We start from the raw sequence: 13,230 nt of genomic DNA, 5'->3' as shown, positions 1-13,230 counted from the left end.
TTTTTTAAAAAAAAAAATAGGTTTTAATGATGCTAATTATTTGTTAATATTAAAAATTGGATATATTTTCAAAAAATGGTGCAATTATTTTATGTAAATTTTGCTGAAATATTTTATTTCAAAATGCCTCCAAATGCATCAGTGCATGACTTAAGAATTCAAATACTAGAAACAAAAAAGATTGATTATCAAAATCAGGTAAAAAATTTTTTTTTAAATTTTTTTATATTATAATTATATTTTTAAGCTTCTTCTTTTACCAACAGGTGAAAATCTTGATCCAAATAAAATGTTAAGTAGTTATACTTCAGAAACAGAAAGTATGGAATTACCTATATTTTTATTTAATCGTAAATATAATGAAGAAAATCCTGAGACAAGAGAAGAAGTTATGAAAAAATATGAAGAATTATATAATGATATTAATTGTGATATTGATAATATGTTAAAAAATTCCAAAGATTTTATATCTATAAATAGTTTCGCAAAATTATTACACGGTATTAAACAGTATGAGGAAAGGATGAATGAAATAATAAAACAAAATTATCAATATCACGAGTTATTGGATAATGGTTATAAGACATTTATAATAGCCATACTACATTCGCTTGATATATTAATAAAAAAATGTGAAAGAAATGAAGATAGAGCAATTGGGATGCCAAAAGTTATAGAGAAAGGATTTGATATGTTAAAAAAATTAAATGAAAAATTAGAATTATGTAAAAAAATAATGATACCAATAAATGTTTTAAAAACATCAAAAATAAGATCTGATCAATATTGTGAAGAACCAATATCACTTTATGATTGGATTGATACAAAAGATCCTCATACTAGTTTAGAAGAACTTGAAAATAGCACAAAATGTTATTTTGAACATGCAAAAACAGTTACTTTAAATGATGCAAAAACAGACCTTCTTAATGCAAAAGCTAAAATTAATAAACCGGAAATAAAATGTATAAAAGGATTAGAGGTAAGAATGAATGCTTTACAACTTCACATGAAAAAAGTAAATGATAATTTAAATGAATTAAAAAAAAAGATAAAATCATATGAAATTTCAATGGGACCAACAGTAACTGGTGTAAAATTAAGTCCAGATCGTCTTTCACTTATTAATGATATAACAGAATTAAAAAAAAATGTTGAAGATGTAACAAATATTGGTAATAAAATAATAGATTCAAAATATGAATTATTAAATACAATACTACAACGTCTTAAAGTTGTTATAGAACCTGTAAGTGAACAGGCTGCAGAAGGACATAATAAAATAGCAATGTTTGAAAGTACATATGAAAATGTTGTATTAAAAGGTGATCTTATAAAACAATTAAATGATGCACCATTAATGTATGCCACTATGACAACTGAAACATTAAGAAGAATATATTTTTCAAAAGAATTTAATGAATGGTTTAATACATTTAATAAAAAAGTTGAAACATTTGTTACAGAAGAGAATGATAAAAGAGAAAAATTTAGTCAAAATTCAAAAAAACATTTTTTAAAACAATTATTTACTGGATTTGATGATTACCTACCACATTTTTTATGTGAAATTGTTAAAATTGATGAAGGAATACCACAATTAAATATATCAAATTTAACAAATTTAAAAAAAGTACTTCCAGAGATGGAATCTATTATTAAATTTGAAACACCAAATGTTTATAAAAAATTGTCAATTGAAATTAAAACAGAAACACCAAATATTGTATTAAGTAGCAGTATTATAAGACCAACGGGACAATTAACAGATGATACATTATCTTCAACAAGTTTACCAAAACATTTAACATTTACACATTTTATGAGTGGCGATGATAATTTAGAAGGTTTTCAAAGATCTAATTTTTTATCAACAACATTTCAAGGTATATCAGAGGAAAGACAATATGATGATGATTGTGATAAAAGAAAATTAAAAAAAACAAATAGTATATGTATACCAAATTCATTAAATAATATAAATCAATTTAGATTTAGTGGTGATGATCATTTTTCAAGTTTTGATGATTTACCAGGATATGGTGAATTAAGTTTAAATGATTTAACAGAACAAAATATTATGGAAACAACATTGCAAAAAGAGTATTCACCTGTTGAAATGACAAATACAATTATTTATCCAAATCATATACCATTAAAAAATTCTATAGAATGCCAAACAAATATTAATTTATTAGATATTGCATTAATTAATAAAAAATTGGATGAATGTAATAATATTATTAGTAATGAAATGAATAATTTTATTGAATTTATTAAAGATTATAAAAAAATTATTTTCTATAGCAATGAATGCCAGAATGCATATAGATATGTTATTGGTACATTAATTAAAACTTTTATTAAACAAGATAATGAATTAAACAAAAAAATTACAGAAATGGAAAATAAATATAATAATGTGTCAACTATGTATGATAATTTAAAAGAGGATACAACTAATGTTATATCATTAAAAGATAAAGAAATAGAAAAATTAAAAGAAGATTTAGCTAGAGCTAATGTTAAAATTCATTTAATGGAATGTGATGTCACTGAAAAGGATGAAAAATTAAAAGTAATGATGCAAAAAATTGAAGAAATGGGAAAAAAAGTTATAAATAATAAAAATGATAATGAATATTGTAAAGATAAAAATAATATTATTGTAGAAGAAAATGATAATACATCAAAAAATTTGCTTTCATTAAGTAAAAAAGAAAATGGAAATTATACAGAAACAGATATTACATCACCTATCTTGATAAATGACAACAAAAATTTAAAAAAATCTACTAATTCTGTTAGTGTACAAACAAGACTTCATGGAGGAGATATTAAAGCAATGATATCTTTACAAGATATTCATGAGGGATGTACTGTATTAATAATGTGGAATCCAACATATGATGCTTATCTTTTATCATGGTAATTTTAATTAATTATTTTTAAATATATATATATAATTTTTTTAGCTCTACTAATATTCTTTATTTTGTAAAAGAAACAAGTGTTGAAAGATTAGGATTAAGTAATCAAGAAACAAAACAACGCCGGCACTCATTAATTGCAACTGTTTCAAGTGTTGAGAAATGTCAAATTAGACGTGAAAATAATAGATATAGACTTCCAGTTGGAACGCAATTTTATCGTGTTGATGTTGAAGTATTAAGATGGGATACAATTAAAAAATCTGATAAACCATAACTTTAAATCTAATTTTAAATTATCTTTTTTAATTACCTTCAAAATTTTTGTTAAATAAAATTTTTTTTTTATTAAATTAAATATATTTATATATATTATTTAGATTGCCTTGATTAAACAATCATACCGTTCCCTTTAATTTATTAAAGAACATAATAAATATTATATATAATATATATTGTAATTGAAAATATCTTTTGATGACAATTTTTCTATCTGTGTGGTATTTTTTTTTTCTTCTTAAATTTAATATAATTTTATGAAATTGAATTTTTCAAGTAAAGAAACAATTTTAGTGTTTTAAAAATTACCATAACATCTTATTAAATTAAAATTTCAGAATCAACACAAAAAGAACTTCTTCTATTTTCAATTATCTCTGTACGGTATATCTTTACTATCAGTTAAGTGATAATAAAGTGGAAGATAATATAGAATTAGTTTTGTTCTGTCTATTGGAAGAAAATTCATCACACAAAATTTCCTTTTATTATCCCTATCATCTCAATAAAATTACTTTTACAACTTAAAATGGAACTTATATAATTTAAAAATATTCAAAGTATAATATATATATATTATCAATATTGTTGTTTCATTATAAGTTATATAAAAAGAAAAATATTTTACTTAAATATATTGTATAATAAATAAAAATAAATGAAATTTTGCTCACTAAAATATTTATTGTAGCATTTTTAGAAAATAGAATTGATGTGAGAAATTTTTAAATATAATTATGTTATGGAAAATTATATTTATTTGTATAAAAGATTAAGATAAATTAAAGATCGAATAGATTGTATAAATTATATATTAACTAAAATTTTATAATTAAAAATATATTATAATTAAAAAATATATTTATTATATATATAATATTTTATTTAACATAAATAAGTTATAATATTTTAATAAATCTTTATTTGAAGTTTAAATTATTTAATTCATTTAATCAAACAGATGATTTATAAATGATTATAATTTGAGAATCTCTTTTAAATGTTTCCTTTTACAAAAGAATAAATTAGTATTAATGTAAAAGAATCTTTTCACAGCATGTCTAATACTTTCAAAGTTGAAGGATGAGGTCAAAAGAAATTTATAAAGAAACTTTATTATATTAAATGATTATCTTTTTTTATACCACTTTTTTTAATGTTCGTTTTATATATCAACATGATCAGATATTTATATTTTACTGGTATAATTTAATTTATAAAATTAACTTCCGTTCTATGGATTTAAATCTTGATAAAATTAAAAATGGAAATGAATTGTTGTGCAAGATGATTATAGTATAAACTTATGAAAAATTTTTTTTTTATTTTATGAAGAAATCTTTTAAATTAAATATAATAATAATATAAAAAATATTATAAAAATAAAATTTTATACTGATTTTTTTTTCTGTATATTCATCATTCTTGTAATATATGATAAAATTTTATTTGTCAGAGATATTACTATTATAGCGGAACGTCACTTATTTGTATTCTTTTTACTATAATCTTTTATATATATTTTGAAATACCACTTTTTTTTTGTTACTAATAACTTTATAAATAACAATTTACCTTCTTATATGACAATAAATCTTTCTACTTTTTTTTTTATTAACAATGTTCAATTTTACAATTCTATGATCCTTTTATTGATATATTCTTTATCATATTATTAAAATTTTTGAATAGATAGATAAAAAAATTTATATTTTATAATGAAAAAAAAAATATTATAAAAAACGTTTATGCCATTTCTTTTGTCATCTTTTGAATTAACATAATAAAAATAGTAATCTTTAAATAATAATTTTTTTATATTCAAATATTTAAAAAAAAAAATTTTTTTTCTTACTAGATGATATTAAACATTTTTTTTATTAATTAAATTGCATCATTAAAACTATATATTAAATACCAAATCAGGTAAAATTTAATAATAACTATAAACATTGTATTTAAATCATTAAATCATTTTAAAATTATTTATTTTCTTTTAAAAGTATTACACAGGTAATATAATAAATTAACACATCTAAAAGTACTTTTTAATTAAAAATTTTTCTTTTGAAAAAAAAAATATTTTGACAATTATTTCTTTTTTCTTTTGGTTAAGTATGACTTTGTCAAACAATGAAATTATAAAGAGTCAAAATTAGTAGTATTCCATTGTCGGGATTTAAGGTAATATATTATCCTCACACTATGATACCACAATTATTTATTTAACAAAAAAAAATTTCTTTATTTTTTTTAATTTTTATAAATGAGAACGGAAATGTCATTAATAGAATCCATCATTTTTTTTTTTCATTTTGGTTAATTTCTTTTATGAAATTTTTGAAGGTAAACTTTTATGAAAAAAAAACCAAAATTAATCTTTTATAACAATTGAAGGTAAAATTAATTAAATTCAATAACTTTTTGTAATGTATTTATTAATTATTATTCATTTAAAAAGAACAATCTTTAAAGTTTCTCTCTTTATGTTTATTATTCAAATGATATTGTTACAACATTAAACAACAAAAGATACGCCTTCTTATTTTAGCTATTAATTTAACACTTTTTATATAACATTTCCATGATTATTCTTATACTTTTTATAATATTATTTTCCTTTTTTCAATCTTCTTTAATCTAATTACTTCTAACATTTATTAAAATTTAGAAAATTAATTTTTTTTTTTCATAACTAAAAATGTTCAATTTAATTTAAAAGTTTGTTTACATTATAAAGTTTTTTATTATTATTTTTTCATTTATAATTATTAAAGAAATAGAACAACATTTTTCTTGATTATTTAGTTAATATAATGTTATAATTTAAATTTTATACCTCCTTCATTTAAAGAACTTCTTTTGATAATTTATATGTATATAATTTTCAAAGATATCTTAATATAAAACTAAATATTTTAACTCCGCCTAAAAATCTTCTTAACCAAAAAGCTTTCAACAGCATTTTATCACTTTTTCAATTGCATTCTCGTCAACTACTACTATATATTTGATAATAAACAATTGTAAACGTACGTGATAGGTGAAATATCAAAAAATAGGCATAATTTTTATTAATTAAAATATATTTTATAATTAATATAACAATTAATTTTTATTATTACATATTAAATTATATTTTTTTTATAACTTTTGCAAATATATTATTTAAATATTTTTAATATATATTATATATATTTATATATATATTTTTTTTTCAAATATAAATTAAAGATAGTAATATTTAAATTCTTTTTTGTAAAAATTTAAAAATTTTATTGTTAACCATATATTTTATATTTTCTTAACATAAATTTTTATTTGTATATACCTTTTTAAGAAAACATTTATAATACATTATTAACATTTTGGGACCCGTGAATAATTATATACATATATGTATATTTGTGTTAAAATCATATATATAATTGAAATAGTGATTGGTAGAAAAAGTGGTCCATGTAATAACAATAAAATAACGATAACGTTTACTATATATATACAATAAATACAAATTTTTTTTTATATTCATTTTTATCATATTACTTATATATTTTATATAAATAAAATAAATTTTTTTTTTTAAGATAATGGTTAATTATCTGTTCAATAATAGTTATATAAATAAGTTTAAAATGTTTCTTATTATATTTCAATTTATTATTTTAACAAAATTGAATAATTGTGCATATTTTTCACAATTTTCAATGAAACAACCAGATCATGATCCATGTTATGATTCATCTGGACGTCCAATAAGATGTGTTCCTGATTTTATTAATGCTGCATTTGGAAAACCAGTTATTGCTTCTAGTACCTGTGGTGTTAACGGTCCTTCAAAGTATGTTTAAATTTTTGTACCATATATATAAAAATATATAAATATTAATTTTATTGAATATTAAATTACCTCATTTTACTGTTAAAATACTTTAATATATGATATATTTTATTTTATTATCAAACTATTTATAACATATATATACCAGTTTTTATTTTATGAGATACATTTTCATTTTTAAATATTACCTCTATCAACTGTTATTTACTGTCATAAAAGTCAATCTTAAAATATATTTCTTATCTTTCTTAGTATCATATTATTTAAAGTATATCCTTAGTAAAATTAAAAAGAAAAAAAAAAAGAAAATTATTATAAAATAAATTATTAAGTTTAATAGGATATATCAAGTTGAAAGAATTATTTATGACAATGGCAAAATGTATCAAGATATGTTAGGTATAAAATTTATATCCAGGTTGTTATTAATAGTATCAATTGATATAAATATATATATATATATACTTTCTTATATCTTTTACTTTTTATAAGTACCATTTTTAAAAATCTTAAGATGGCGGTAGGTGACAATATGATATATTAAAACAAAAGAGTAGCTTTACATCAAAATATTAATTGAATCTAATCCAAATTCTATTATAAATAGGATAAAAAGAAATTTAAGAAGAACCGTCATTTGACATGTATTCTATCATTAAATAATAATAATATGTACTTGAAATTTTTATTAATATTCAAAATGAGATAATGAAACCTCATTCATCAGTTATGATCTTTTTACATTGCCATATTAATCTTTACGTAAGTGTTCTTACCTTTGTTTAACTCTTATTCAACCATAAGATTAAATTAATAATATAGGCTTTACAAATAGTATACTTCTGATTGATTATTAATTAATTTAGATATTTAGCACATTTTCATTGAATAATCCTGATTTGTTAAATCTTACAATTCTTTTAATTAACCGCTAATATAATATGTAAAAAGAAGGAATTTGACACATGTTATTCTATCCATTTATGGCTATTGTTTACATCTATTTTATAATAGATTTATATATCAAGCTGTTATTGCTATTAACAAAAATAATATCAATATGCTTGAGGGTGATTAAAAGATGTTGATGAGGATTAATAATGACCTTAAAATGTATTAAAAATTAAGAAAATTAATATATTATGATAAAATTTCAGATTTTGTGCCATTCGTGAAAATGTCAATGGCTTAATTCGTGAAGTATGTGATATTTGTGATAATACAATTAAAAGTAAAGCACATCCAGCATCATTGTTAACTGATTTAAATAATGCAAGAAATTTGACTTGTTGGATATCAGAACCATCAATTAATAAAAATGAAAATGTAACATTAACTGTATCATTAGGAAAAAAATTTGAATTAACATATATAAGTATGCAATTTTGTAATAAAATACCTGATTCAATGGCAATATATAAAAGTGTTGATAATGGAAAAAATTGGATACCTTTTCAATTTTATTCATCACAATGTATGGAAATGTATCAACGTGATGTTAAAGATACAATTAGCCCAAAAAATGAACAGGTTATTTAAATAAGATATTTAATTTATAATAATAAATATAAAATTTTTTTTTAGGAAGCAATTTGTACAAATTCTCATACAATGTCACCAACAGCAAGTCGTGTAGCATTTGCAACACTAGAAGGTAGACCATCTGCTTTTCGTTTTGAACAATCACCAATTCTTCAAGATTGGGTAACAGCTACTGATATAAGAATTATTTTTAATAAACCATCAACATTTAATGAACAATTATATGCTATTACTGATTCAAATAATATTACTGATGATATATCTAATGATATGATAGCAAAAAGTTATTATTCAATGGCTGAGTTAGCTGTTGGAGGGAGATGTAAATGTAATGGACATGCATCACGATGTATTTATGACAAAAAAGGACAATACACCTGTGATTGTAAACATAACACTGCTGGAAATGACTGTGAAAGATGTAAACCCTTCCATTATGATCGTCCATGGGCTAGAGCAACATCTGAAAGTGCCAATGCATGTGTCGGTAAGTTAAAATATTATAATTATATCTTTATATAATATTATTAAATTATTTTATTTTAAAGTACTAATTTGTTATTCTTAATAAAAGAAAATAGGGGTATAAAAAAAAAATTTAATGTATACAGTATGATTATTTTTATAAAAAAGAAATTCTTCATCTATGAATGATTCACTTTTTCCTTAGATATAATAAATTTAAGATATAACATTAGTATATAAATAGAAAATAAATAAACCATGTATAATATATCAAATATTTCTTTCAATACTCCCATAAGAATTAATTTTTAAATTAACATTCATAAAGAGTAATTTTTCATCTGTTTTTACAAATATCCTTATTTTATTATACCGCTATAGTTAGTGAGCTGTCAATTTGTGAATTGAATATTTATAAAATATATTTTAACAAAAGGTTTTTAGATTGAAAGTAATACTTTATTTGATTAAAGATAACTTCTCAACGGTATTCTTTTATGGTATAAAATTTAAATTGAACATTAAAAAAAAAAGGCTTTGTTCATTTGATAAAAGTAGGGTACATAAATATATATAAAAATTTTTTTTTGGGTATTAATTATTTTATCTGAAATATCCTGCTGTTATTATAATCATTTACAATGATTGATATATAAAATTTTTTTTTAAAATAACATTTTAATGTAAATTAAAGAATAGGAAAAAAAAAATTATATCTCTATTATTAATTTTTGAGTTATAAATTACAATATATTTTTTATTTCTGATAATTTATTTTTAATATTTATATTTTAGCTTGTAATTGTAATTTACATGCCAGAAAATGTCGTTTTAATGCTGAGTTATATCGTTTAAGTGGAAATAAAAGTGGTGGAATTTGTATAAATTGTCGTCATAATACTGCTGGAAGAAATTGTCATTATTGTAAACCAGGTTATTATAGAGATAACACAAAAGCTATTACACATAGAAGAGCATGTAAAGGTAAGTTATATTAATGTTTTAAAGTAAAAAAAAAAAAAGAGTTTATAAGTATATTATTTTCTTATTATTATATGAATAAGAAAGGAAATACTTTAACATATATATATAAAAATACTACATTGTCATTAGATATTTAATAATTAATACTATTAAATAGTTTTGTTTATTTAATATTCTTAAACTAAAAACAATTATTATTGTTTTATATAAATGACTTATAATTGAAGAAAAACATACATTAGAATTCATGGTAATTCTTTTTGTTTTTCTATCTTTTGTACCAGCTTTTATTTATCTTTCTCATCAAGAGATATCTTGATTAATATGAATTTAATTTAAAACAATAAGTTGTTAAATAAACATTTATATCTTTTAATGGTATAATATTTACATGAAGAAATTAAATGATTTAAAGACTATCATAATTATAATAAATATACCTATATGAGTAATATATAAAATAATAAATTTGAGGGATCATATCATTTTATATAAATAAACATATTATTAAAAATAATAATTTTTTTTACATATAATTAAAATAAGATATACTGTATATTTTTATAAGTAGAACATTAATTGTTAACTTATATATTTTAATCAATTGAAAAATACATTATTTTTCATTATTATATGTTATAATAAACAATATTAACAAAAGAATAAATTAATGTGATTGTTTTGTAAGGTTAGATGTACCTTTTATCATTTTATTTCAATTTCAAAAAGATTTATCTTTTCTTATTTGATATATACTATCTAAGATTACATTGTATTATTTTTCAAATAAAAGTTAATATTAACTTTTTAAATTTTATTCAAATGTTGATATTTAATCGCTCTTAATTTATAAAGATTCTATTTTTTTTTTTATATTTTTATTGAAAAGAGATTAGTAAAAATTTTGATAGTAAGGGATTTTGAAAAAATAAAAATTTTTACTTAAAATTTGATCATTTTATAGTTGTAATATTAAAAATATTTATATATAAATTAAATTCAATCATCTAATTTATCTCAATTTGTCGTTAAGATACAAGAATTTAATGTTAAAAACATTACTTTATTTTATTATTAACATTTAACTTCTCACTTATTAATAGGTAAATTAATAGTAAACTTTACTATAAAATATTCTTTAACTTTACATAGAAAGAAACAATAAATCATTTCAATAATAGTATCACACATTTCTTTTTAATTTATTTTCTCTTTAATTATTATGGAACGTTATTATTACCACAATATTTTAAAGAATAGCATATGTTTATATACTTTGTAACAAAATCTTCAACCTTTTTCTTTAAAATTTTCTATCATCATAAAATAAAAAAGTATACTAATTAATCTTCTTTCAAAATTATGTGCCAATAATAATATACTAATTATTTGACACACTAACAAATAGTTTAATATACTATAATTAAAAAGTAATATATTATATGAAGTATCAAATTAACCATTGTAAAATTGGTATTTTTCATTATATTGAAAAGTGATCCATCTTGTATAACATTAAAAATTATTTCAACTAATGTTATATGATAAATATGTTACTTACTAATTAATTGATCAATACACTATGCATTGTAATTTTAATAAAATACCACAGGAATAATTGATAATAGGGAATGATAAGGATAAATAAAAATATTTAAAAATATTCATATAAATATATATATATATATACAATAAATTTTTATTTTAAGCATGTGGATGTCATCTTGTTGGATCATTATCAAAAAGTTGTAATCAAACATCTGGACAATGTATTTGTAAACCTGGAGTTACTGGACAAACATGTAATAGATGTGCTAAAGGATACCAACAAAGTCGTAATCCACAAATGCCATGTATAAGTAAGATTAATTTACCTATATAATAAATAAAAAAAAAAATTAATTTTTTTCTTCTAGAAATTGCTTCTTCTACTCAAAATAGTATTCCAAAAAGTAATATAAATTGTGAGAAGTGTAAAATTTCTCCAAAACGTGTCAATTTTAGAAAATTTTGTAAACGTCAACATGGTATGTTTATAAAATAATAAAATATATTTAATAATATTACTTTTTTTTAAGTATTCCAATTTTATATTATATCAAGAGAAATTATGACAGATTATGTAAAATATGAAATATCAATTGAAAAAGTATATAAAAAGAATGATTATAAAATTAAGAAAGGACCAAATTATTTGTGGCTTCCAGAGAAGATGGCTATATGTAAATGTCCTAAACTTCGAATTGGTCAAAGATACATGATTTTGGGAACAAATAATGATCAAGATAATAAACAATCGGAATTATATATTAATAGTCATTCTATTGTAGTAGATTGGACTGAAACTCTTGTTGAAAGAATGGCACGTTTTGTTAAAAGAGAAAAAAATGGAGAGTGCGACGAGGATGATGATGAATAATAACAATAGCAAAAAAAAAAAATAGTATTTAAATTGTTAACAAAAACATATTTTTTAACATTATTTTTGCTAAAATTTACGATCTCTTAAGGTACACAATTAATTTCTACTTAAAATAGTACCATTTTTGAAATCGATATAATACAAATTGCTCCCAATTTAGTTAATACTTTTTTTCTAAAAAAAAAAAATCTTTTTTTTATTCCCAAAATCAAATGTTTTAATGGAATATTTTATTGATATCAAAAATTAGAAATATTGTAATATAGGAACAATAATATTACTAATTTTTATAAACATTTTTTTTATGTAAAGCACTCTAAAAATTTCATAATACTAAAAAAAAAAATCTTTCCTTTCTGTGCAACAGTATTTTTTTTAAAATTTATAAGTAACTTTAAAATAACAATTATTTAATGATTTTTTTCGTGCATATCTTATTAATGACATTTTTTATTCATCAATTTATTTTTAATATTAAAATTAATTGATATTTTTCTCGCAGTATAATTGAATTGTCAAAATATCATGTTGTTGCACACACCTTTCAATTTTTTTTTAGTTTTTATACTTTTGTTAATAAAAACATTAAAAAATTTATTTGTTATTAAATTGTAAAAAAAAAACACATATATATATCCTAAATGTCTTTATTTTTAAGATTACATTTACGACATTTAACTTTAAAAATATCTTTTAAATGGTATAACAATAATTGAAAAAAAAAAAAAAATTTTTAAAAACTTATATAATATAAATATAAGTGTTAA

General features: G+C 19.7%; 2 protein-coding genes across 2 annotated transcripts; both read left to right on the top strand.

Moving 5' to 3' along the window:
• Positions 1 to 123: 123 nt before the first annotated feature.
• On the top strand, positions 124 to 3,207 carry SRAE_X000060500 (RB1-inducible coiled-coil protein 1; the record flags this gene model as incomplete). The annotated part of the gene is made up of 3 exons (XM_024644969.1): positions 124 to 198; positions 248 to 2,928; positions 2,976 to 3,207. 3 exons carry the CDS (start codon positions 124 to 126, stop codon positions 3,205 to 3,207), a joined length of 2,988 nt encoding a protein of 995 aa, XP_024510474.1.
• Positions 3,208 to 6,916: 3,709 nt separating this feature from the next.
• On the top strand, positions 6,917 to 12,460 carry SRAE_X000060400 (Netrin-1a; the record flags this gene model as incomplete). The annotated part of the gene is made up of 7 exons (XM_024644968.1): positions 6,917 to 7,050; positions 8,208 to 8,580; positions 8,635 to 9,079; positions 9,853 to 10,041; positions 11,751 to 11,900; positions 11,958 to 12,068; positions 12,120 to 12,460. The coding sequence occupies 7 exons, from the start codon at positions 6,917 to 6,919 to the stop codon at positions 12,458 to 12,460; spliced, it is 1,743 nt and encodes a 580-aa protein (XP_024510473.1).
• Positions 12,461 to 13,230: the final 770 nt, after the last annotated feature.

This window comes from Strongyloides ratti (assembly GCF_001040885.1).
Source record: "Strongyloides ratti genome assembly S_ratti_ED321, chromosome : X".
In the NCBI taxonomy this organism is placed as follows: domain Eukaryota; kingdom Metazoa; phylum Nematoda; class Chromadorea; order Rhabditida; family Strongyloididae; genus Strongyloides; species Strongyloides ratti.
The sequence above is the reverse complement of the archived record's forward strand: the minus strand, read 5'-3'. Positions and strand labels throughout refer to the sequence as shown.